General features: G+C 39.1%; 1 protein-coding gene and 1 pseudogene across 1 annotated transcript; both read left to right on the top strand.

Annotated features, from left to right (window-relative positions):
• The first annotated feature begins 5,442 nt into the window (after nucleotides 1-5,442).
• Nucleotides 5,443-14,095, top strand: LOC105945094 (annotated as a pseudogene).
• Nucleotides 14,096-21,888: 7,793 nt separating this feature from the next.
• LOC101617461 (olfactory receptor 52A1-like) lies at nucleotides 21,889-22,839 on the top strand. Its single transcript, XM_004650742.2, has one exon. It carries the CDS (start codon nucleotides 21,889-21,891, stop codon nucleotides 22,837-22,839), a length of 951 nt encoding a protein of 316 aa, XP_004650799.2.
• Nucleotides 22,840-27,939: the final 5,100 nt, after the last annotated feature.

Consider the following 27,939-nt stretch of genomic DNA (forward strand, 5'->3'; position numbering starts at 1 on the left):
GAGTTCCAAGTTAGCCTGGGATAAGAAAAATAAAATAAACCATGTAAGAAACACCACTTAATTAGTCTAGTATATTAAAAAACTACCAAATTCAGGGCTGGAGAGATGGCTTAGCAGTTACACGCTTGTCTGTGAAGCCTAAAGACCCCAGTTCGAGGCTCCATTCCCCAGGACCCACTTGGGCCAGATGCACAAGGGGGCGCACATGTCTGGAGTCGCACCCTTTTTCTCTCTCTCTCTCTGCCACTCTCAAATAAATAAAATTTTTTTAAAAAACCTACCAAATTCAAAATAGTTGAGATTAAATTGAAAACCAGTTCCATGAAAAATCTTCTGCAATAGACCTCATTGTTAGTGAAGACTATTAAACATCCCTCTATGTTCAGAAACTATTACAGAAATTCTATTTCCACCATCCACAACACAGAGTGTTTGCAAACTTACTAAGGTAAAATAAATAGGAAGATATGCAAAATTAAAAAGCGATAATAGAACTATGTCTAATTGCAAATAATATTGCTCCAAAGTTACAACAAGAAGGATAAAAGTTTTGTTAATGTAAGTTAAAAAGGGGGGCAGAAGCCAGATGTGGTGGTGCATGCTTTTAATCCCAGCACTCAGAAGGCAGATGTAGGTGGATCGCCATGAGTTTGAAGCCACCCGGAGACTACATAGTGAATTCCAGGTCAGGTCAGCCTGAGCTAGAGTGAAACCCTACCTCGAAAAAATGAAAAAAACAAACAACAAAAAAAATGAGGGGGCAGAAAGATACATTCTCAAATTGAACTAAGTAATGGGGAAGTTAGGAGTATTGTACCCTTAAAGAAATAAAAACAATCCCTTTAACCCACATAAAGCCAAATGCATAAAGTGGCACATGTGTAAACAAACAAACAAAAAAAAAAACAACAAAGAATAAAAGAATAAAATAACAACAATTCATGGGGTTGGGGAGAAGGCACTGTAGTTAAAGGTACTTCCTTGCAAAGCATGCTGGTTCTAGTTTGATTTCCCACTACTCAATATAGCCAGATGCAAAAAAGTGGCACATGTCTCTGGAATTTCTTTGCAACAGCAAGAGGCAGTGGTGCACCCATTCTTTCCCTTTCTCTTAAATAAATAGGTAAGTATATACATAAGTAAAACATTGAAAACCATTTAATGTGCATCATGCATGCTATGTGTTCTGTGTGTATGTAGTGTATATACGTGCGTTGTGCATATGCATGCGCAGTCAGGTGAAGATAGGTGTCTGTCCTCTGTGGCTCTCTCTTCCTCATTGTCTCCTTGTGACAGAGTCTCTCCCTTAATCTGGAGCAGTTGCTTTGAGTCAGACTGACTGACCCCTGGGCACCAATGATTCTTTTGTCTGTACTCCTAACAGGACTGGGGTTACAGGAGTGTGGCAAAACCCAGCCTCTTTATAACAGTACTGGGGGACAGAACTTGGGCCTTTTAATGCCCTTCTGCTTATACATCAAGTACACTTACATAATGAACCACTTCCCCAGGCCCTCATCATTATATAAGTAGAAGGAGTTCTAATATTTTAAGATAATTTTAGTAATAGTGATAGTTGCCATGGTCCATGGTATAGTAGCATTTTATCATTTGCTTCGTTCAACTGTAAAATCAGCCTTAGTTTAAACCAAAACAAAACAAAAAAGAATCTTGTTTTATATTCTGAAGTTTCCATATATCTCAGATTTTGATCTATGGCAGTTAAAATCATTTCCTATCCCCTGTTCTTTTTGCTCAGAAACAAATTACTGTAAGGAATTTGCATGTCGAGTGTGTTTTGGCCATGTACCCTCAAGCAGACAGGATTGCTCCTCTGTGAGCTAGGGAGAATTCTGAGAAATACAACGGCCCTCCAGGGACCAGGTCTGAAGCATTCACCTGGGATGGGCACCAATTCTAAGAAAAGCTAAGAAAAGAAAAGGCACATGATTAAAGACATGTAGCTATTAATTCCTTTCCGCAACCAAAATGCATCTGAAAAGACTTGTTCCAGCTGTCTGTCTCTTTATCTGGTGAGTTTTTCTACATATGCATCAGTTGTTTAAAACTAAGGATTCCTAATGATAGGAATTTTATTTATTTATTTATTTATTTTTGGTTTTTCGAGGTAGAGTCTCACTTTAGCTCAGGCTGACCTGGAATTCACTATGTAGTCTCAGAGTGGTCTCAAACTCATGGTGATCCTCCTGCCTCTGCCTTCCAAGTGCTGGGATTAAAGGCATGCACCAGCTTGCTCAGCTATAGCAAAATTTAAGAAGATTAAAAAAAAAGAGAGCAATACAAGCTATTTTAATCAGACACATCTCATTAAGAAATTTTTCTTTGCCAAAGCCATCCCTTTCTCAGGAGACAAGACTTTTCTTTATCTGAAGTATGTTACATGGGCAGCATTCACATTATTTAGAAATGGAACAGTTGAAATTAATTTTATTGAATATAAAGAAAATGTTATATCCATATTACTGATAATTACAAATAAAAGCAAAATTCAAACAAGGTTTTCAACATTCCTTTCTAATCAATTTTTACCTATGAAGATTTCTAAAAAAATTCAATTTTTGAAAATTTTAAATTAAGAAGAGTTAACCATGGTTTGTAAAGTGTGTGTGTGTGTGTGTGTGTGTGTGTGTGTGTGTGTGTGTGTTGAGAAAAACTACTAGAAAATATGACAGTCGAATAGGAACAACATAACTTTGATAGCTTTGCTCTGGCCACAGTTCGCATCTAATGCCCTCTATATTAATGCATCAAGGCTATTAACATTTTACCTTAGGTTCTTGTTTCCTAAATGTTAGCATAGCCTCATTTAAGAACTTTTCTTATTGCTTCTTCTTTCTAGAACCCTTGAATGAATGTTGTTTGAACTGGTTATCAAAGTTATAAGTTACATAATTCTCCTCTTTTTGCTGTTACAGAGGCAAATTTTAAATGTCTTTTTTTTTTAAATTGGTATACCAATTTATACTTCTCCCATGAACCTAAGGCATCTTTAAAAGAGGATGTGACTCTTTCTCAGAAGAAGCGGGCACACAAGTGTAAATAAGTGGTATTAACTCACTTTCCTGAGCTATGCACTTGCCTTGCATATCTTTGGATGAGTGGTCATTATTTTATTTTAGTGACTATCCACTTTTACAAATCTGGCTAAGAAAAGTCATTTGGCTATAAAAACACATCTACAATTAGAGACTGTTTATTTCTTTATTTAAGAGAGAGAAAGAATTGGCATACCAGGGCCTCCAACCACTCAAAATGAACTTCAGACACTTTGTGCATCGGACTTACATGGGTACTGGGGAGTTGAACCTGGGTCCTTAGGCTTTGAAGGCAAGTGTCTTAACTGCTAAGCTATCACTTTATCTCCCAAATAGAGTTTTCACTGATATTTCTATTTCTTTATAAAATTTCTTAATGCCGGCATTGTATTCTATATTTTCTCAAGAAGCAGATCCTTCTGTGTGTTCAGAGTAGACACTGACCACATACATTTCCCACACTTTGTGCTGAACCTTTCATACACAGCCTCATTGAGTCCTTATAAGCATCCAACAGGTCAAGTTTCATCATTCCCTTATTTATCATGAGGTTAAAACTAGATGCAACATTAAATTATAGTTTATGTGCATAAGTGCATTTTCTGTGACTTGATATACTGGACTGATATGGTTACTGGCTTATTATATATTTTATGAGACTGGAAGTACGATACTTTCTCTTTATCCCCTGATTATCAGATAATTTATAAAAAATGATCTCATGGGTAATTTCCTATAACAGCTAAATCATATGTATACTGTTACTATGAACTATTAAATCCTTTTCCTTTATTTACACTGAGAACTTATCTACTTTTCTTTTAAGGAAAATATTTTAAAAATCCAATTGATAATTATATTCCCTATTTAGTTAGTACATTTAATTGTTTATATTTTATTTTATTTCTTTGAGACTGAGAGAAAGAAGTAGAGAGAAAAAGGGAGAGAGAGAGAATGGGCACATCAGGGCCTCCAGTCACTGCAAATGAACTCCAGATGCATGTACCAGTCATCTGGCTTACATGGGCCTTGGGGAATCGACTTTTGCAAGAAAATGTCTTATCCACAAAGCCATCTTTCCAGCCCTCAGTTACTATGTTTAGCTATGATAGAACCATAAAAACATAGAATGAGACTTCCAGTCAAGATGGCGACCGCCTAGCTGCACTACAAACAACAAGGGGAAAAAAAAGATAGATGCAGATCCTAAGAAGAGAGCTGCCCCAACATACCTCAAAAGGGGCCCAACTGAAACTAAAGACAACTGGCGAAATAAGCAAGGGTGATGTTTTCCTGTGAACTGGATACCAGCACAAAGGGGAAGGAGATCAACGCAGAGAAAAATCAACTCCTACCAAATCAGAGAGCCAAAGCCTCAGAGGTCCCCAACACCTCAGCACTGAAGCAGACCAAAAATGAACCCAACATGGCTCAGGGAAATCTTGCGGAAGAGGGGGCGGAAAGAATGTCAGAGTTACATGTTGGGTCATGATTTGCAGAGACATTTATCATACTAATAACTGGGGGCTATCTCCACAATGCACGACCCATTTTCATTAACAAGGAGGGTCTAATGGGAGGGGGTAGATCACAGATGAGCCTAAATAATGGTACCAAACTGCCTGTATTCACTGAAATGAAAACTAATAAATTAAATTTAAAAAAAAAGCAAAAAAAAAAACATAGAATGAAACTTTTATGTAATTTTAGTCATATAGAATGGTTAATGCAAAAGTTTATAAAATAAGAGAATGAATATAGTTGTTTTAAGGTTGTGCTGGCATTTTTGTCAATGAATTAATTAATAAAAAGTTTAAAGATTACAAGTTTAGAGTAGATGTAATACAAAAAACACAAATGTGTCAGAAATAGTTTTGATTTGATAACAATAAATTGCATAAGATGAGTAAAATATAATAAGTTCGGTTGAACTCCACTATAAATGTAAACATTAGAGCCCTGCTGCTCTTTTGAACTCAGCTTCTCTTTTGCATGTTAGTAAAATAAAATATTTCAGCCTCTGAGATTAGCCACTGTGGCAGCTTTTGTGGTCTGTGTCCTTTGGAAAGGACAGTCTCCCATTACTTTGTTTACCTCTCATCTCTACCTGCAAAACATGGACCCGACTTTATTATAATAGTAGGTTTTACTTATGTAATGTCCAGAGGGTGAACACTGGTTCATCTTCCTTATCCACAAACAGACATTGGCTTTGAAAAACAGATAGTCAAGAGTTCACTTCTGGTACAATTAAATCAATGCCCAAAGATTTAAAGCCACATGGTCACAATATCATCTAGACTAATCAGGTCAGGACAGGAAATGTGAAATCAATCTTTCTCCCTCCTATTCATAAATGTTTCTTGAACAGGTATGAGGATTTCTCATGAGTAGAAGATTTACCAGCCTCACGGGATACACCACCCCATCATATCTGAACCAGAAGATGGTGACCCTGATTGGTCTCCCTGGACTAGAACATGTGCTGTTTTGGCTTGGGTTTCCCTTCCTGGCTGTGTGTCTGGTGGCATTGCTGGACAACATCTTCTTGTTAATTATTATCCTGGTGGAATGAAGTCTACACCAGCCCATGCACATCTTCCTGGTAGTGTCGGCAGCTAGTGACCTTGGATGCTGGGCAGCTATTGCTCCTAAGATGCTGGCCATCTTCTGGCTTGGTTCATAATCCATGGCTTTTGATGCGTGCCTTGCCAAGCTGTTCTTCATCCATCCCTTTCAGGGTATGGAATTGGGCATCCTGCTGGCCATGGCCTTTGACCACTGTGTTTCCCAGCTGTGAGCCTCTGAGGCACATGTCTATCCTCACACCTCCCATCCTGAACCATAAGATAGTGGTGGTGGCAATCTGAGCAATTGTGCTGGTGGGTCTGCTACCCATTCTCATCAAAAGACTGTATGTTTTTTATTCCATTCTCATTGCCCACTCTTACTGAGAGCACATGGCTGTGGTCAAGCTTGCTATGGAAGGTGTTAAGATGAAAAAAGTATGTGATCCTTTTGTGGGCTTTAGCATTCTGGAATTTCACATGATTTTAATCCTCATCTCTTATAAACCAATTTTTATGGCTATATTTCATCTACAGCAAAAGGAGGCTAGCCTCCCAGCCTTTAACACATGCACAGCTCATATTTTTGTGTTTCTTGACTTTTATATTCCGGCCTTTTTCTCCTTCTTCAGCCACTGTTTTGGTCATCTTACCCCAGCCAGCGGGGAGTTGAACAAGGACCCGAGGGGAAGTTAACCTGAATGGGAAGAGGCAAACAGACACAAGAAGAAGACAATGCTAGGTGTTTGTCAAGGCCTCGAGATTTTATTTTTACATGTAGGTTTATATAAGGTTGTAGGGGGGAGGGGATGTAATCAGGCCAAAGATCACAGAGTTACTGGTTAAGCCGCAATGCCTTTGTTTCTTCATCAGCTACCAGCAGCATGGGGGAGTATTCAGCCAAGCATATGATCCCGTTGTTTCTGGTAGTTGAATATTAGGTGAAGAAGTAGAAACTTAACTTGCTATATGGCAGTTTCTGTTAACATCACTGAGGTTTGGTTCATAACTCCCAACATTCTCCTCCCTTCTTTTAAACAAAAAGAGGGGGAGGCCCACTTTGCAGTGGTGGGCATTAACCAACTGGGCGAGTAGGGACCCAACTCCTCCCATGGGACGTCTTTTTCCCACAATCTTTGGCCCTTGGTACCTTTTGGGGAGGGGAGGCAGGGCCTATGTGGCCAGAGAGCAAGGCACAGCCTTAGTGATAACAGTTATGGTACCAACCTCCATGTAAGTCAGGTTTTCCTCTCAGGGAATCCAGAAATGGTCAGAAAGGGACCTTCCCTTGTGGTGCTTTGCCTTGCACCCACATTGGTGCCCATATTGCACTCACTTTATTGTGAGCCGATAGGCATAAGTCTGGATCCTATGCAGCTCCCATAGAAGGGGTAGCTATTTGGCCAAGACAGGTAGACTGCAGCAACAGCAGAGGTGTAGAGGACAGTAGTATAGTAAATAAGTACAGAATGTATGTAGTATAGTAAGTGAGTACAGAATGTAAGATCAAGTGAGAGTGAAAGCTGCAGATAGGTCTTCAGTGGCAACACCTTGATCCGCCAGCTGCAGTCTGTGATAATGGACCTATAAAGGCTGTATCTTAATGGCTTCAATCTGTTGATGTATAAAAGACATGATTTTATTTATAATAATGGGTCCGATTGTGAGTAAGAGGATTAAGATAAGTAGAGGTCCTTCCTGCTTTGTCATGTTAGGGAAAAAAGAGATTCTCGCAGAGAAGTGTTTCTTCCCTGGATATGTGAGATGTAACTGGAGGATCATCAACTTGTTTTACAAGTCTGTCTGGCAGCCATCTCACAGCATTTTCTTAGGCGTCAAACAAGCATGCTGATACTCTGCCCCAAATGAGTACTGGGTCTGGGCCATTCCATTTTAAGGTTAAAGGATCTTTCCACATGGCAAAGGTATTTTTTGTATTTGTGTGCCAAAAGCGATCAGCAGTTGAATTTCCCTGAGTATCAAGGGTTAAAAATTTTAGGACAAACATGGCATGGTGAAGGATATTTCTTGGAGAGCCTTTCATGGGATATAAATCCTTCCTTTTTTAACTTTTGGAGGGTATGTTTAATAGTTTGATGAGCTCGCTCAACAATTCCTTGACCCTGAGGATTGTATGGTATGCCTTTAATATGTTAAATTTGTAGTTGATGACAGAAATTTTGGATTTTTTTCCCAGTATATCCAGGACCATTACCAGTTTTAATAATTTGGGGCTTTCCCATGACACCAAGGCAATTGAGTACATGAGCAATGACATTTTTTGAAGCTTCTCCAGCATGGAGGCTGGCAAAGATGAATCCACTAAAGGTATCCACAGTAACATGGAGGTACTGAAGATTACCAAATGAGCGAACATGTGTCACATCCATTTGCCAGATCTAATTGGGAATTAAACCTCTAGGATTCACACCTAAGTGGGGAATGGGTAGGAGGGTGACACAGTTTGTGCATTGTTTGACTATCTGGTGATCTTGTTCCCTAGTGATTTTAAAAAGAAGATGTAAGGTTTGAGTGTTAAGATGATGTACAGAGTGAGCTGCTTTGGCCTGGGCCACAGGATCAAGCTTAACAAGGAAGGCAAACTGGGTGGCTTTATCAGTCATGGCATTGCCTGTGGCTAGAGGCCCAGGGAGTCCAGAATGAGCACGAATATGGCCTATATAAAAAGGATGTTGCCTAGAATGTATGCATTGCTGGATGGAGAAAAACAGAGGGGTAGTGTTTGTGGTGAGTTTTATGTATGGCACAGTTTCTAACAGGGGGATGGATTGAGCAATATAAGCACTATCAGTATACAGATTAAGGGAGGTATTTGGAAGTTGTTGAAAAACCTGTAAAACAGTGAAAAGTTCCACCAGTTGAGCAGAGTGGAATGGGGATTGTAAGGAAGTGGTTTGATTGTCTACAGTGAAGGCTGCCACTCCATTAGAGGAGCCACCAGTGAAAACTAGGGGGACATGGGGAAGAGGTCGGGGAGAAGTTAATGTAGGAAAAACAAATGGTTGAGTTCCCAGAAAGTGGAGAAGCTTGTTAGCAGGGTAATGGTTATCAAGGAATCCCTGAAAAGAGGTGCAAGATATTGCCTATTCATCATCATTTTGTATTAACCATTGTATTTGGGAAGTGGAGTACAGTAGAATGATTTTATCAGGGTCCTTACAACATATTTTTCTGCTTTGATCACGTCCAATTTTTATTAACTCTGCCACCCATGAGGTGTAAGGAGTAAGGACTCTGGGTGGTGAAGTGGGTAAATGGGCCCAGAAGAGGGACTCCTCCTGCCAGAACATCCCAGTGGTTGTAAAGTCACTGGCACAAATGACCAGGAGAAGAGGTTTCTCATAAGAGATAAAAGTGACCCTTTGCCTCAGAATTGCAGCCTCAACTATCTTCAAAGCCTCTAGGGCGGGGGCTGTTAATGAGAGGCTGGAGGCAGGGTCTGAGTCTCCTTTGAGGATGTCAAACAAGGGTTTAAGCTCTCCAGTAGTTAGCTTAAGATAAGGCCTGAGCCAATTGATATCTCCTATTAGTTTTTGAAAATCATTTAAAGTTTTTAGATGAGTAGTTCTAAGCTGAATCTTTCGTGAAAGAATTTTGTTATGAAAAATTTCAAAGCCTAAGAATAAGTAACGAGGTTTTAATTGAATTTGATCAGGAGCTATCTGAAGACCAGCTCCAGTAAGGGCCCTAGAAAGCTCTTGAGAGCAAGTAAGGAGTTTTGTGGGATCAGGACCAGCCAAGAGGAAGTCATTCATATAATTAATGATATACAAGGAAGGCCATCTATGTCTAAATGGATCTATAATTTGGGCCACAAATTTTTGACACAGCATAGGGCTATTGGCCGTCCCTTGGGGCAAGACTTTCCATTGGAATCTTGGCATAGGGCTCTAAAATTTACCACAGGTAAACTAAATGCAAAATGCTGATAATCCTCAGGGTGTAAGGGAATTGTAAAAAAGCAATCCTTTTGTTCAATAATGATTTTACAATATCCTGCAGGAATTGCTACTGGAATGGGGAGGCCTGGTTGCAGGGCTCCCATAGGTACCATGGCCTTATTAATTCCTCTAAGATCCTGGAGCAATCTCCATTTTCTAGACTTTTTCTTTAAAACAAAGATAGGAGTATTCCAAGGAGAGGTGGTAGGTTCAATATGACCTACAGCAAGTTGTTCCTACACTAACATCTTGGCTACAGCTAATTTTTCAGAAGATAAGGGCCATTGATCAACCCAAACAGGTTCTGTTGTTTTCCAAGATATTTTATCTGCATGGGGTACAGGCATGTCAATAGCCATTAGGATAAATTTTCAGAGCATATTCCAGAATGATTAGTCTTTATAGTAACTGGTATTGGCTGTTTTATTCCCTGAGAATGTTTGCCCAATCCTTGTCTTGAGCAGAATCCTTGATTAAGCATTTGGCGAGCTACCAACTCAGCAGGGCTGCACATAATGAGTTTCATTTGAGAGAGGATGTCTAGGCCCCAGAGATTAATGGGCAAGCCTGTGACCACATAAGGCTGTACGGTGCCTCGGTTGCCTTCTTTGTCCTCCCAATGAATAACTTCAGAACTTTGTAAGGGGTTAGAGGCCTGTCCAATTCCTTTGAGATGGGTCATGGAAATGGTGAGAGGCCAAGATGCAGGCCAATTTTTACTGGAAATAATTGTGGCATCTGCACCAGTGTCTATAAGACCTTCAAAGGTTTTTCCTTTTAACTTTAATTTAAGAAGGGGTCTTGCTTGAGTGGCCTCTTGTGCCCAGTAAATGTCTGATGACCCAAACCTATGGGGGCCTCTCTTTTGTTTCTGGCAGGGTGCTTTATCATTGAGGGGCAATAGTATTAACTGAGCAATCCGTTGACCAGGAAGTATGGTAATAGGCCCCTGAAGGGCGGTGGTCATGAGTTTAATTTCCCCAGTATAATCATTATCAACAACCTCTGGAAAAACAGAGAGGCCCTGAATGGTTGAATTGGCACATCCCAAGATAAAACCAGAAGTGTTTTTTGGCAAGGGACCAAAACCTCCTGTGGCAAGGACCTGGCACTAGTATTGTTCTGGAGGTAGAACAGAGGTCCAGTCTTGCACTTCCAGCGGTTGCCTGGGAGAGGCCAGAGATGTTACATTTTGGGTAGACTGGGGGATGAACCTGATAGCCCCAGGGTTCTGTCTGGGGATCATCCTGGGGCCCTGGGGTAGGCCCTGCGTTAATTTTCCCTGCTTTTGTGGTAAGGGGTTTCCCTGGATGTCCATTATAGAACGGCAATCAGAGGCCCAATGTTTGCCACGCTTACAACATGGACAGAGAGAGGAAGGAGGTGGGCGTGTAGGCTTAAGGGCAGTACATTCTCTAGAAAAATGGCCTGGCATTTTACAATGAAAGCAAGTTTTATTGTGAAGCCCTTCAGGGCGGCCCCTATTGCTAGCCTAATGCTGCGAGAGGCAGGATCCATATCTGCACATAATTGGATAAAGTCAGAGATACTTTTACCATAGTGAGAGGGGAAGATGGCTGCCTGGCAGGCCGAATTGGCATTCTCAAAGGTGATATGTCTTATGAATTCATTATCTGTTCTTCCCTTCCCATAAGCCATTCTGCAGCCTCAGTGAGCTGCCCGATAAAATCGCTGTACATCTCATTAGGCCTCTGTTGTACTTTAAGGAAGTCACAGCCAATTCTTTAGATGGAAGATTTTGCCAAGCCTTAAGCACAACATGTTGGATTTGTGAGAGTAACCCTGGAGAGAATTTTGCCTGGTCCTGATTAGTATCATAAGGAGCACTGCCCAAAAGTTTATCTAGTGTCCAGTACTTAGAAGAGCATCCAGTGGATGCACTGAGACAGGCAGTGTCTCAACAACTCTCAGTATAATCAGCCTGCCACAGAAGGAAGTCCCCTCATGTCAGGATGGCCTTTGCTAGCATTTTCCAATCATTTACTGAAAGCCATTTATCACTAAGGGCCTCTAGTAGGGTCATGGCAAAGGGAGCAGTAGGTCCATAAGAGGAAACAGTACTTTTTAATTCCTTGATATGTTTAAATTTTAAATGGTGACACTGTTGGGGCTTAATAACAATATTTTTGCTACTAGATGGCTCAGCGTCCTCATCCAAACAGGAAGATTGTTCAGAGGGTTCCTCTTTTTCAGATTTTTTTTCCTCTGATTCAGATTTAGCCCCACTTAATTCAGGTGGTAGGCTGGCTAAGCAATTGGTTTTAATTTTACTTTGAGCACGTGTTATAGGAAATGCATGAAGGGTCTTAGGAGATTTGATCTTAGTCTTTATGTTTGAATGGGGGTGGTCAGCAGAGGAACGGATCTCTATGTCTAAATCATGGAGTTGTTTAAGTAAGGTGGCCTTTTATTTTTTAGCTGCAAGGAGAGTTTTTAGTGATTGGGCTTCCTGGGAAAGTTGGCGGGTCATCTGCCAAGTGACTGTTTCTAAATCACAATCCAGGATTACAGGGGCACAGAAGTGATGTGGCTTAGGCTTGTAAAGATAAGGTGGAAGATCTGCTATGAGGGCCGTATGAGGCGGCCAGTCAGGGTTATGATACCTGGAAGCCTCACCCTCTAGCTTTGACTCCTTATCTGGGGAAAGAGGGGCATTAGGGGGAGGGGTAACTGTAGATTTGGGGAGAATATGATAAATAGATTTAGGAGCAGGTGGGTCAAGTGGGTCATCCTCGGGCATAGGAACAATGACAGAGGGGCACAGCGAAGGGGGACCATTTGTCCCACCCAGTGCCTTTGCCTTCGGGGCTGCCACTGGGATGTCTACCTGGAGGGCAGGGCAGTTCGGGGGAGGGAGTGAAGCTACTGCAGCCACTGCCAGGTGGGGATATTGAGGGCGGGAGTTAGTTCATGAATGGAGGGGTCTGGCTAGGTTTAAGATTATTTTTAAGAAAGAATTCTCCAACCCTAACAACTTTTGAAACATCTGGCTGGCACTGGTGAATCTGGAGGATGTTGTTTATTAAATTCCAATAGGAGAAGATCTGAACTGGGACTTTTTCAGGCGCCAAAGTCCTATAGTATTGTTTTAAACAATCTCCCACTCTCCCCTATCTTTTTTCATCAATGGTAACTTCTTGGGGAAACCATGGACATAAATCTAAGAAGAGGAAAAAGTGAGCAAGATCTTTTTTCTTAACTTTTGTCCCATGAGTCTTGAGGGAGTGTTTAAGTCCCTGGATAAAAAAGTTCCTGCTTACTTAGGGTTTGTCCCATGATAGAAAAGTAAAGAGGAGAAACGGAAAGACCAGAGGGAAACGTTCCTGGTCAGAGAACCGGCATGGGGGATTCCCTAATGGGCCTGATGTAAGCCTGTCCTCAAATTTAAGAATCTGGCAGCTGCCCTAAGGGCATTCACTGGCCATTGGGTAACCAGTTTCATTGGTAGGAAGAGAGGCTGGATAGGAGGTCTTTGCCAATCTGAACAGGTTGTCGGGATTCTCACAGGGAGCTAGGGGCCTTCAGCCAATGCCAGAGGGTAGCCCAGGCCACGAGGCTTCAGTTGCCCTGTTGCTATGTTGCAATTCTACATGATAGCGCCAACTGAAAGTAAAAGAATGAAAAGAAGTTTACAAAAAGCAAAAAAGAAATCCCACAATTCTTGTGTCTTGCAAATCTGACTAAATAGTCTTTAAGTGGTTTGCCTAGAATTTGTCACTTGTCTTACCTTAGCGGATCTGTATCATTGGCGGGTTTTTCTGTGTTGATCATGGTGCAGATCTGTATCACAGGCGCAGACTGCCTGCGGTGACCTCGATGCGGACCTTCACTCACCCACCGGTGGTTGTGGTCCAATGGCAGGGACAGCTGTCCACTCAAGCGATGTTCAGGGTTTTCTTCATACCTCGAGCCCCACATTTAGATGCCACTTGCCCCGGCCAGTGGGGAGTTGAACAAGGACCTGAGGGGAAGTTAACCTGGATGGGAGAAGGCAAACAGACACAAGAAGGAGAGCATACTAGGTGTTTGTCAAGGCCTCGAGATTTTATTCTTACATGTAGGTTTGTATAAGGTTGTAGGGGGAAGGTAACATAATCAGGCCAAAGATCACAGAGTTAGTGGTTAAGCCGCAATGCCTTTGTTTCTTCATCAGCTACCAGCAGCATGGGGGAGTCTTCAGCCAAGCATATGATCCCCTTTGTTTCTTGTAGTTGAATATTAGGTGAGGAAGTAGAAACTTAACTTGCTATATGGCAGTCTTTGCTTCTGGTAGTTGAATATTAGGTGAGGAAGTAGAAACTTAACTTGCTATGTGGCGGTTTCTGTTAACATGGCTGAAGTTTGGTTCATAGCTCCCAACAATATTCCTCCTTCAACTCACATTCTTCTGTCTACCATTTGCCACCTTCTGTCACCTGCACTCAACCCTGTTATGTATGGTGTGAAAAATATGATTGTTCGTGAGTGTGTAGCTCGGATTCTTCTATGAGCCGTGGACAGCAGGTGTGATCTCGGGAATACTGTGGCCATGCTCAGACCAGGCTATTCCCTAGAGATGGAAAACATTTGGACTCAGTCTACTTCATGCTGGGATTTCACATTCTCATGTTGGGCTATAAAGAAATTCATTTCTGCTGGGCATGGTGGAGCACGCCTTTAATCCCAGCACTCAGGAGGTAGAGGTAGGAGAATCACCGTGAGTTCAAGGCCAACCTGAGAGTACAGTGTTAATTCCAGGTCAGCCTGGACCAGACTGAGACCCTACCTCAAAACCAAAAAAAAAAAAAAGAAATTCATTTCTAACACTGAAGCCAGAATGAGAGTGTTCAGGTTAACACTGATAATATCTCTGTCTCAAATAAATTGGACTCCTGATTTAACATTAAACAGTGCTTTATATTGCATTCAGTTTGCAGTACTTTCAATATCTTTTGTCTTCTCTTTTTTGCTTGTGGCAGGGTCTCATTCTACCCCAAGACTGATGTGGAACTCCCTCTGCTACCAAGACTGGAGGTCAAGGTGATCTTTTTACTTCAGTCTGTAGATTTCTAGGACTAAATGCATGAACCATTCTTCCTGGCTTCAACGTCTTGATATAACAAAGATTTTATGATTGATTTCAAGCTAATTAGTTTGACAGACCCACATTTTCAAATATGGGCTTTATACTAATTGTTTTTCCATCACACCTATGTTCATATTCAGGATTTTCCTTCTTACTCAAGAAAACAAGATCAATATTCATGATAATTTATTTTTAAATATTTTAAAACCATTTTATTTTAATTCATTTATTTGTAAGCAGAGAGATACAGAGAGAGAATTGGCATGCCAGGGTCTCTAGCCACTGCAAATGTAGTCCAGACACATGTGCCATTGTGTGCATCTGATTTATGTGGGCATTGGAGCATTGATCCCAGGTCATTAGGCTCTGGAGGAAAGCAACTTAACTACTGACTCATCTACCTAGCCCTTCTTTGTAATTTCTATGTCACTTAAAACTTATTGAGATATATACTGTTTGATTTCAAAATACTTCATAATTTTTGTTATTGAATTCTGATTTAATTTTATTATTATTATAGAATACTTTTAGAACTTTATAAAGATAAAATGTGTTAATGTATTTTGGTCTTGTATAATAAAACACTATATGGCATTGAAATGAATGTACATTATATATTAGGCTATTGCACTGGATTTTATATGTATATATATCTATATTATGTGAATGTTCATATATGTATTTATTTTAGTTGTCTGTTTATAACTTAATTAAAGACAAATTTAAAAATGAGTTGAAATATGGAGATGATTATCAGGACAGATATAAATTAATTATAAGACAAATGATACAGAAAACGTGCATAGAAATAGGCAAAATAGGGCTGGAGAAATGACTTAGTGGTTAAGTGCTGGCCTGTGAAGCCTAAGGACCCTGGTTCGAGGCTCAATTCCCCAGGACCCACTTTAGCCAGATGTACAAGGGGGCGCATGTATCTGGAGTTCGTTTGCAGTGTCTGGAAGCCCTGGTGCACCCATTCTCTCTCTCTCTCTCTTTCTCTTTGTCTGTGGCTCTCAAATAAATAAATAAATAAAAACTTTTAAAAAAAGAAATAGGCAAAATAAATCACACATGAAAGAAGAGATATGCTGCAGATTACATGTACATCCTAACAAAAATAATATTATGCACAAATACCTATCAACCAAATAAACAATACAGATAAATGAACACAGTTCTTGAAGGATATAAATTTCAAAAACAGGGATAAAAAAATAAAGGAAAATTTGAATCAATCACTAACAAGCAATTGAATCTTTTATCAAAACTTGATGGGCTGGAGGGATGGCTTAGCAGTTAAGGCATTTGCCTAAAAAGCCGAAGGACCCAGTTTTGATTCCCCAGGATCCATGTTATCCAGATGCACAAGGGGGCACATGCATCTGGAGTTCGTTTGCAGTGGTTTATAATCCTGGCACTCCCATTCTGTCTTTTATCTCTCTCCCTCTTTCTATGTCAAATAAACAAATAAATAAATAAATAACATTGAAAAAAACTTGAAATACATGCAGTATACTTTCACCAAAGAGTTGACTCAAATAATCAGTGGTTGGGGGGTGGCTTGGTGTTAAAGTACTTGCTTGCAAAGCCTGCAGGCCCAGGTTCAATTCCCCAGCCTTCACATAAAGCTGGATGCACAAAATGGTGCATATATGTAAAGCTTATTTGCAGCCCTGACATCTCTTTCCCTCTCTCAAATGAATAAATGACAATCTCAACAAAAGCTATTACAGGAATTACAAGAGGGATCATTGTTCTCAGTTTATTTATGAGGCAGACATAAATCTAATTCAAAGCTGCTAAGTATATTACAAAACCCATATTCACTTTGAAAGTCAACATCAAAAAAGTCAACAAAATGTGAGCAAATGAAATCCAACAGAAAGACAGTATAGCATGGTGCCTCAATCCTCTATTGTCAGTGCACAGGAAGCTGCAGTTCTGGTTTTTCATGAATTCTAGGTCAGCCTGGGATAGAGCTAGTCCTTGCCCCACTCTCTGTCTGTCTTTATATACATGTATGTGTAAATACACACACACACACACACACACACACACACACACACACACACACACACAATCTTTGTGGTGGTGCACACACTTAGTCCCAACACTCAAGAGGCAGAGGTAAGAGGATCTCTCAGAGTTTGAGGACACAGTGACTCATTTCAGACTACATTTCAGGCCAGCCTGGATGAAAACAAGACATTATCTTGAAAAAACCAAACTATAAAATATAAGTATACAAAAATAACAAAAAAATATATAAGAAATACCATCTGGTCATTCTAGTATATTGAAAAGAAATAACAATGAAAGAGCATGAATGAAATTCAAAAACAATTCCAAGGAAAATCATAGGAGACTTCACTGGAAGTGATGACTATTAAATATTTTTTCTCACATTTAGCAACAATTCAAAGAATTCAACTACCACCATCCATAATGGTGTTTGTGAACTTGGAAGAAAGGTAGATAGAAAAATATGCAATGAAGAAGAAATAAAACTATTTCTACCTGCAAATAACATTGTTCCCAAAATAAAATAAGGTGCAAAGTTTAGTCAAAGTAGAAAAACAAAAGATAGATGCTGAGTATGTTGCTAAGTGGCTACAGGCACTTGCTTGCAAAACTTGATGGCCTGGGATTTGATTCCCCAGTACCCACATAAAACCAGATGCACAAAATGGTGAGTGCGTTTGGAGTTCATTTGCAGTGACAGGAGGCCCTGGTCCACCCATTTATTCTCTATTGGTCTACAAATAATAAAAAATATTTTAAACAAAGAAAAATAAAGAACAAAAGCATATATTCTCAAATTGAGCTAAGCAACAGGGGTAGTTTGTCATAGTTTATCACTAAGGAGACCAAAACATAAAAAAAAAGTAGATGCACATAAAATATGTGGGTTGTGATATGTATATGTTTAGTGTATGTCTGAGTGTGGGTGGTTACATTGTGTGCCTGGCACACACCTGGGCAGGGGCTAGAATTGTACATTGGATTTCATCCTCTAATATTCTTCTGCACTGTTTTCTTGAGAGGGTGTCTCTCACTCAACCTGGAGCTATCCTTTTCAGTCAGATTTATGACTAGTGAGGCCCATTGATTCCCGTCCTCGGTCTCCAGAAGAACTTGGGTTACGAGGGTACACGGTTCTATCTGGCTTTCTAACTCAAGTGGTAGAGCTTGTATTCAGGTCCTTTCTGGCCTTCCTGCTTGATGGGCCTGTACTCTTACTGATCATCCAATTCCCCCAAATCTGCTTTTAGAAATCATAATGTACTATGATACTTTCAAAGAATTTTAGTAATAGTAGCATTTGCCATTGTTTCATGACTTTACAGCTCTAGTAATATTTTATTTACAAAGATAAATAGTAGTTTGTTTTAGTCAGTTATAAAACTGGCTTGAGCCAGAATGTGTAGAACAACATGATTCTTTTGATGTTATATACAAAATTTCTCTCTGTATCAGATTTTCCTTCCCAGATTCCAAATCAACTCCGACTTGTTAGTCTCTGAAAGTCTATTTTTGCGTTTTCATTACTTGGAAACAACTTCTGATAACGTAACTGTGTGCTGTCTGGCTGCGCAGCTTCAAGCCATCAGCATCTTTCGTCTACAAACTAGAAATGTAATGGTCCTCCAGAGACCGGTTCTGAAGTGCCAACACGGGATGAGCAGTGATTCCAAGCTGGGAAAAGAAACACCTAACCGGAGATGATGAAAGATACTGAGATATTAATTCTTTTCCACACCCAAGACGTGTTAGATCAGAGCTGTGATCCTCTTGTTGGGTGAGTTTCTTCTAAAGATTTTGAGGGCTCTACATAGCTAAGGGTATTAATTGAAGCAAAATGAAGAAGAAGAGAAGAATATGATTACAAATTCAGGTGATCTTAATTCTGTATGTCTCAGTAGGAAATATTCCTCTAATTTATCTATCTCTTTTCCTGGAGCCAAAATTGTTTATCAACAATATGTGTTATGGACTCAATTCAAACTATTTGCAGATGAAAAGTGTTTGAATTGCATATGAGTAAAACTTTATAGCCCTACTACAGTGAACTAGCAGCAAGAATACGGTACAAGCAAGTTGTAAACATTCTCTTCCAATCAATTATACCTGTGAGGTGGTTGTAACACTATTTGGTTTACAAAAACAAATTTAAAATAAGAAGAGATTCTTTGTGGCATAGAACTCTCAGTCTGTCTCTCTCCCAAGTAAGAGAAAGAGAGAGCTAGAGAGACTGATTTGAGTAAACAGACTGGATATAAGATGTAAGATTGGAGCATCATAATTTAATAGCTTTGATTCCTGGCATGAACTCATGTACTGTTTCATGAAATTCACTCTCTTCTGCATCAGTGAATTAAGGTCATTAACATCTTATTTTAGGTTATTGTTTTGTAAACTTTATCAGATTCTGAAATTCAAGATGTCTTTTTTATTCCATTCTCCTATAGAGAGCCCCAGATATAAATACTGTTTGATCTGATTATCAAAGCAATGTAAGTTACACAAAATGCATGCTCTTGCTGGTACAGAAGAAAACTTTAAATGTTTTTTTTTTTTTTTCAATCTCCCAATTTATGCTTTTTCCGTGAACCTATGCCATCATCCTAAAAGGATGTGATTGCGGCTGGGAAGATGACTCATTTTTTAATCGTGCTTGATTGTAAAAATAATATGATAATTTTCAGTTGAAATGTAACAATAGGTGCAAATAAATGGAGTCAACTCACTTCTCTAGGTATGCTCTTGCCTGGAGCACCTCTGGAAAAGGGGCCATTTATTCTATATTAACGAAAATCCAAACTTACAGACCTGTCTGAGCAAAGAGATTCAGCTCTACAAAACTCATCTTTTAACAGTTTTTATTGATTAGTTTCACTGAATTTCTTTATGTTTGCATTGTGTTCTACATTTTCTCTAAAAAAAATAAAGAATTTGGCCCTCTGTGTTTTTATAGTGCACCAATGCTCTAATAGGTGCCACTTACCAGACATTGAACATTACAGCTTTCATACATTGTACTCATATATGTAACCTCATTTAGTTCTTATCTAATGGGTTAAATAGCCATCCTGTTATTTCTAGTGTGTTAATGGTAGCTCTAATTCTAGATGATGCTTTATGTTCATAAATTTGTGTCCAATGACATAATTTACTACACTCCCCAGATATAAGTTGATGCGATCAATGCCTTATAAACTGTGGTGACACCGGAGCTAAACGTTCTTTTGTTCCTTAATTATAGACAGTTTATTAACGATGATCTCATGTGATTTTTTTATTTTTTATTTTTAGGCTTTGCCTATACCAGCTATGTAACCTTAATAAGACATCCTTATTTCTATCAGTCATGACCCTTCGGGACATTTCCACTTTCTTTACCAATCTCACTTCATGCATGCTTAGCAAGAATTTTGTTATACACATTTCATTAGTGCTTAATATTATCTCTTTATTTCTCATGTATCATGATGTTTTTGGCCACAGAAGCTCACACAAAAAGATTTTCTCCTCTTTTTCAATTGCTAATTTTTATATTTTATGTTTATTATACATATCTGTATGTACACATATATGCATATATTGATTAACTTTTCATCTATAGATGTGCGTGTATGATTATTGACCATTAACCATATTATTCTTTTACTATAATATTGTCCATGAAACCCCTTTAGTTTCCTTTCAAAGAAATATATTAAAAAATCTACATGAAGCCAGGCATGGAGCAGTCTGGGAGACAGAGGTAGGAGAATTGGCATGAATTCAAAGCCATCCTGAGGCTACTTAGGGAATTTCTGGTCAGCCTGAGCTATAGCAAGACTCTGCCTTGTAAAAAAAATTGCAACAGAAAATTATGTTCCTTGTTTAGTAAGTATACTTAGCTATGATATAATCATAAAGAAGATAGAATGAAACTTTTATATGGATTGAGGCATATAGAATGGCTAATGAAAAACTTGAAAAAGAATGAGTATAGTTGTTCAGTTGGCATTTTCCAAAGAAGTGAATAAGCCAATTTTAAAAGACCAGAAGTTTGAAGTAGATGAGATATAGAAAACAATAAAGATCCCAGAAATTATTTCCAAATTGTAACAATAAAATCTGTAAAGTACACTAAATCAGGTTGAGCTCAACTACAGGCATAAGTGTCCCTTTACTATTTTACACCAGGACATGTTTGTATAACAAAAATTATTTAAGGACTGAAAAGATTGCTTAGGGGTTAAGGCACTTGCCTGTGAAGCCTAAGGACCCAGGCTCAATTGTCCATGTCCCACATAAGCCAGATGCATAAGGTGGTACATGCATCTGGAGAGTTTTTTTTTTTTTTTTTTTGTGGTGGCTAGTGGCTCTGGAGCACCTGTTCTCTCTCTCTCTCTTTCATTAAAAAAAAGTCTCAGAGGCTATCCACCATACCAGCATTTTTGGTATGAATCCTGTCAAAACTATCACATTGTTTTGCTTAATTGACTTCACATATGTATCCTCTCAACTTCCACTCTTCTCTAAGACCTGTTGGCACTTTACATCACCTCCAACCCCATGCTTTTCAGTAAGAACCAGAATTAACTTTAAGACAACCATGCTCAGTCACTATTGCTAAAGAAGTTTTTATACATAATTGGCTGGTACACTGTTAATTTCTCCTTCTTAAAGTCCATTCTGAAGTTATTGGGGAAAGTATTTTGCATACTGAATCAGAGAATTTGGGAAGAATATGCAAAGTTTTCACTCTGAAGATTCTGAGTTTTGAGTTAATTGCATAGATTTGGGGAATGAGGGTGTAAAATATAACCCCACCACAGAGAAACTTAGCTTATTCTGGAATATGTGGTCTGGTGATAGATATAGGGTTAAAGTTGCTATCTATAACACCACCTGATAGAACTTCAGAGGCTTACAGAAATAGTGTTCTTAGAATCATAGTTTTCATTCACATAGTGTCCACAAGATGAACACTGGCTAATATTCCTCATCCATGAACAGTTACATTGGCTTTGAACAAGATACTCAAGTGCTCAGTTCTAATGCAATTAAATTGATGCCCAAAGATTTAAAGCCTCATGGTCACAATGTCATTCAGACTAAGCATTTCTTGTGATTAAATAATAGGACGGTTTCTTCCTCCTTCCCATTCATGATTTTTCTGTGACTAGGTATGAGAATCCATCATGAGTAGTGGATTTATCAGCCGAATGGGATATACCAACCTGACATATCTGAACCCAAAGACGGTGATCTTGATCGGTCTCCCTGGACTTGAACATGTGCAGTTTTGGATTGGGTTTCCCTTCCTGGCTGTGTGTTTGGTGGCATTGCTGGGCAACATCTTCTTGCTAATCATTATTCCGACAGAACGAAGTTTGCAGCAGCCCATGTATATCTTCCTGGCAGTGTTGGCAGCTACGGACCTTGGACTTTGTGCAGCCATTGCTCCTAAGATGCTGGCCATCTTCTGGTTTGGTTCATACTCCATGGCTTTTGATGCATGCCTCAGCCAGCTCTTCTTCATTCATGCCTTGCAGGGTATGGAATCGGGCATTCTACTGTCCATGGCCTTTGACCGCTATGTTGCCATCTGTGAGCCTCTGAGACACACGTCCATCTTCACACCTTTCTTTCTACATCAAGTGGTGCTGATGGTGGCAATTCGAGCGACACTTCTTGTTGGGATTTTACCCATCCTGCTCAAGCGACTGCAGAGGTTCCACTCTGTGATTGTTGTCCACTCTTACTGTGAGCACATGGCTGTGGTCAAGTTGGCAGCGGAAGATGTCCATATCAATAGATCATACGGGCTCTTTGTGGCTTTTGCAATTCTGGGTTTTGACATGATATTTGTTTTTATCTCCTACATTCTGATATTCCGGGCTGTTTTTCGTCTTCCTCAGAAGGAGGCACGAATCAAAGCATTTAACACTTGTACAGCCCATATTGTTGTCTTCCTGGAGTTTTATATCCTTGCCTTCTTTTCCTTTTTCAGTCACCGTTTTGGTCATGTATCACCCTATGTACACATTCTGCTGTCTACTGTCTACCTCCTTGTGCCCCCTGCCCTTAACCCCATCGTGTATGGTGTGAAGACCAAAGAGATCCGCAGCCGGGTTGTTCAGATGTTTATTGTAAAGCCAAACAACCAACAGTGATCAGTCAAGTACTGAGTCAGAAAAAGCATGCCTTTGCCTGTTTATGGTAAAAGCGACTTGCACTCTGTGATATTTTTATATCACAATGATCTTCCATGAAGATTTTTATATTCCAAAAAAAATCAATCAAAACATGATAAACACGGGTGAAATTGTATATATGCTGCATGCATTACTATCTCCCTGCCATATACATCATTTCTCCCTTCATCCTTTTCTTTCTTCCTTGCTGATATTTCCTTTTCATTTGCTTCACCTTTTACACATCTGTCCTGCTTCTATGTATTATTACTAGTTTATTTGTTGGATGTCACATAACGACAAAGGTCTATTCTACAATTTCACAGCAGTGAAACAATATATTTAGCAAATTTCATTTAGTCTTAGGCCATGTTACATTAAAAAAATAGATTTCATTTTACATGTGAAAAGCAACTTATCTAGACTTTAAAGAGGATCATAGAAGACTTTGTAGAGGATATCAGGATATACGTGAGACTTTAATAATAATAAATTTTATTTCAGATGATGAAGTACTATGTATCATAATTACAAATCAGTTTTAAAATAAGTTGTTATAACTTGTAGGTGGGCACATATGTGCAGATTTGACATCCTAGAGCCTGCAGATTGTGGAATTCAGCCTAATCTCTGCCTGCGTCAGGGTTCAAAGCACGCCAATCTTCCTGCAGTAGGAAGTTATGGATTAGCATCTGGATCACCTGGCACTTGGTTTGATTTAACTATATTAGTTAGGAAAATAATCCAACTTTTCATATCAGCATTGTTTTGTATGGCTTTGGAAGGAACCCTTTACCTGTTCAATTTATTTTGTAAATAACACAACAAAATTATTTTTTTTGGCCACTAGAAGATCATTTTCTCTTAAACTGATTGAATGTGATGAGGAACACACATCATTGTCTTTTCTACTTCTTATCCCTATGGATCTAAAGGATTTATAAGCTAGTGAAGAAAAGGCAGGACATTGAAATTTAACTATGCCTCCCTAACTCCTTCATGAGACCTTTTCGTCCAGGGCCTCCATGAGTTGAAAGCATATATACCATCGTTATTAATTGCACATGGGGAATTACTATTGTGCTTTCCCACTTTTTAAAAATAATAAATGTATGCAGAGGAAAGAAAGATCAAAATGTACCTAATGATGGCCTCATTGTTCTGTAAACAGCAGGTTGCTGACACTAAGTTGTCCAGTCAAAAGCACATTAATATAGAATTTTAGTGGTAATGGTACATTTACAGTATATTCCAAGAAAAAGAATGTGGAAGTCAGAGCAAGTAAGACAGTGAGACAAAGAAAGCCAATAAAATGTGCCCTACTGTAAAATTACCACTGTGGCTTATCAGAGCTTTCTTTTGCTAGGCACACTTTAATTTTCATTTTTTAAAATTTATTTGTTCTGAGAGAAAAGAAGGGAGAGAGAGAGAGAGAAGAAGAGAGAGAAAGAGAGAGAGGGGGAGAGAATAGGTACTCCAGGGCCCTCAGCTGCTGCAAACGAACTCTAGATACTTGTGACCCCTTGTGTGTATGAGCAACATTATGCACTTGCATCACTGTGTGTCTGGCTTATGTGGGGTATGGTGAGTCAAACATGAGTTCTTAGGCTTTGCTGGCAAGAGCCTTAAGTGCTAAGCCATCTTTCCAGCCCCACGCTTCAAGAGTATAAGAAATGCAATTTCACATAGCCCTAATGGCACCCCTTGTGCATCTGGCTAAACTGGGTCCTAGGGAATTGAGGCTTGAACCAGGGTCCTTAGGCTTCACAGGCAAGTGCTTAATCACTAAGTCATCTCTCCAGCCCTGATGAGAATTTTTTATCAATGGTACTCTTTATGCCAGTGTTAGATAGAGCATGCTCAGACATTGAAATGAATTTAGCTTAATCACTGAATAAAAGCTTCTATTGTACAGCCAAATCACACTCACCTAGTTTCTTTCATTAAGAATGATTCTATGGCATAATGCTATACTAGAGAATGAAGAAGCTTCTGGATTTCTTTTTTGTATAATTCAGAGGAAAACAAGTCTTTAAGACTCAATGTGTCTCTACAACTTAAGGCCCTAATTAGTTCCTCACTAGCTATACCACATCAAAAACTTTTAGTGTCCTCCCATATTCTCGATGCAAAACAATATCCCATTTCATGTTGTTTTGCATCATTTATTCTAGACTTTGAGGCAATAAATATTTGACAATTTCCAAAACTTACTTCTAAATTGTAGCATCTTGTTTATATGTGAAAGTGGTGGACAAAACACCTTTTGAAAGGGTAGAAACTTAAATTTTGGCATGGATAGGGTTACAGCCACTGTGGGTACTGTTCTGTATTTATCTTGGGGCCTCATCCCCCTGAGGAGCACAATAATCTTTATAAATTCAGTGTATTCGTTCTTGGAATTGAACGGTCACTCGTGGTGATAAGAGTTATTCTACTGTACATGAGAGACCTAGGGATAGATGTCAGTGAGGAGAAACAGGACAAACACACTGGAAAAAGCTGAGGAGAGGAGAGCATATTCATCAAAGAGTAAGAAGAATGTCTAAGAGGCTTTTTTTTTAAGGAAAATAACTCAGTTCAGTTAAAGTCATAATTATGATGAAAATATCTTTGATGTTCATATTCATACTTCCAAGTTATAGTTTGGCCTTCCAGAAAATCAATGCTTACCTGAGATGCTCTAGACTCCCATGGTAGGTGATCTCTGTAATTTACATGAGGTAAAAAAGATGCTTTCAGACACAAAGGAAGGGCATTGCAAAGACGTTAAAATGTCAACAGGTGGTCTTTAAGGTCTCTTCCAGTACAAAAGTCTCTGAGTTTTACATATTTTTTCGTAATGACTTAAATTATAGTTCAGATTCCTGCTTAAATTATAAATCCTCTAGATTGCTAAATTTACAAATTCATCTTACAAACCCTAGTCTTTTCTTCTGGGGAATGTTGTAAAATGATATATCTGGGAGAATGTGTTTGAAATGATAGGATGGAGAGCAATAGGAATCAGTTAGATTCAAGCAGTGCCACAGTATAAGGAGATGGAGAATCATAAAGGGACATATGCTATTAGGACACATGCACAATGTGAGGTTGTGCGAAATTAATGTGGCTTTTCAGACTTGTAGCTCCCTGAGGCCCTATGGGTCTCAGGTTTTAGCTAGGTGAAACTTCATATTCTACCCTGATCACTATTTCCTTTGAAAACTGGAACTGAATAGGATGAAAAGCACCCAGCAAAGCTCATCACAAATTAATGATATGATTCATAACTCTGTCTACATTCAATGTTCACTGGGTAAAATTGAGAAGCATCTGACTTCACACCAGGTCACTCTGTGACACGCCCATTAATATTTACTTTATCTATGAGAGGACTGTATATGGCTGCTCTGGGGTTTATTCATGGTAACTTGTCTACGGCAGCAGCAATAGTACCATTTTGTGTTCATTATGTATAAGGGTTTATTTTATGTATTTGGCTGTATTTTTAAGTATAATGTTTTTAACATTTTTGATCAGTAACAATAATGTTTAGAGTGATAGATATGCTAGTTTCCTCAAATTGATATTTACATAGTACCTCCTTGAATTCCGAGAACAGTCCTATCAAAGGGCTATTTTCCTCTGTGGACAAAGGAGGCAACTTTATTGTACATAGACCATCAACTTACTATAATCAAACAGACAGCTTGCACTGGAGTGGGAGAAGAGCCAGAGCTGATGTGCAGAACCAGAGAGACATATGAAGAAGGCGGCGGTAGGCTGTTTCCTTAAAGCATGCTCCACCAACCCCCAGGTCACATCTTCCAATTTTAGTTAAATTTCCTGATTGTACCTTCTTGTAAGAGGGAGACGAAAATTATAAAATAGGGGAAACTGTTTGAACTAAGCAAGCAGTGAAGTGGAAAAGAGGAAGATATCTTACCAATGATCACTAATGGGAAACTAGACAAGGGTCATCAAAAATGAATGAATAGGACATGAGATCTGCCTGTTGACAGAGATAATGAGAGTAGGCGTAGAAAAAGGATGGTGTAGACAAGGGTCCTGTAGGAGGAGCAGGATTGGGCCTGGTTATTTGGCAAAGAGTGAGGGAAACAGCAAGGCTGTGTAATACCACATGTACACGGAACGTAATAATATTATGAGCAGTCAGAAAAATGGAACTTAACTGGTTTATTTCTAGTTTATTGCCTCATGTCCAAGAAAATTGCCAAGGGACTCTCTGTAGCATTCAGGGCTTATTTACATGAAATTTGTGGAGGCTGAAAAGAAATCGATTTCAAAAGATCAAGTAAAGGCTCACAAGTCAGAAAGACTCCAATTTAATTACTTGTGATGGTGTAACATCCAACCCATGCATGGTAAATCCTCCATCAACATTTTAATGAGAACCAGTGCTTTGCAAATAAGCCTAGGAGGTACAGGGGTAGCCAACTTCTCTTACTTTGATTTTCTTGATCATAGATATGGGGGAATTGTTTGTCATTTGTTATTCATAAAAATCATTTAGTGTCTAGCTCAGATGCCAGTGAGCTTGTTCTGGACATTATGGATGTATATTCCATTATTTTATTTTATTTTGTTTTGTTTTACCTTAAAGTATGAATTTCAACTCTATCTTCTCATGCCTCCATACAGAATTTCACATTTTTCTGTGGGGAGGTTAGGGATTGATTAAATCTGTCTCTAAATTAATCATCTGTTCTTAAAATAATATGAGGTTTTAATTATTTTAAAACCGGAGACACAGGGCTGGAAAGATGGCATAGTGGTTAAGTGCTTGGCTTCACAGAGGCTTGATTCCCCAGGACCCACATTAGCCAGATGCACAAGGGGGTGCACACGTCTAGAGTTTGCTTGCAAGGGCTGGAGGCCTTGGCACACCCCATCCATTCTCTGTCTCTCTCTCTCTGTCTCTATCTATCTAGCTTCCTCTTTCTCTTTCTGTCACTCTCAAATAAATAAACATTTTTTAAAAGTTAGAAAAAAATCAGAGGCACAGACAACTTACTTTCTTAATACTACATAGTTCACATTTTACAGTAAGGTTTTCTTTGGAAATTATTTATTATT

The sequence above is a fragment of the Jaculus jaculus genome, chromosome 3, assembly GCF_020740685.1.
Source record: "Jaculus jaculus isolate mJacJac1 chromosome 3, mJacJac1.mat.Y.cur, whole genome shotgun sequence".
Taxonomy (NCBI): domain Eukaryota; kingdom Metazoa; phylum Chordata; class Mammalia; order Rodentia; family Dipodidae; genus Jaculus; species Jaculus jaculus.

What these genes read in the sequence shown, in the direction of transcription:
- LOC101617461 (XM_004650742.2), top strand. Translation starts at nt 21,889, where the DNA reads ATGGGATATACCAACCTGACATATCTGAACCCAAAGACGGTGATCTTG.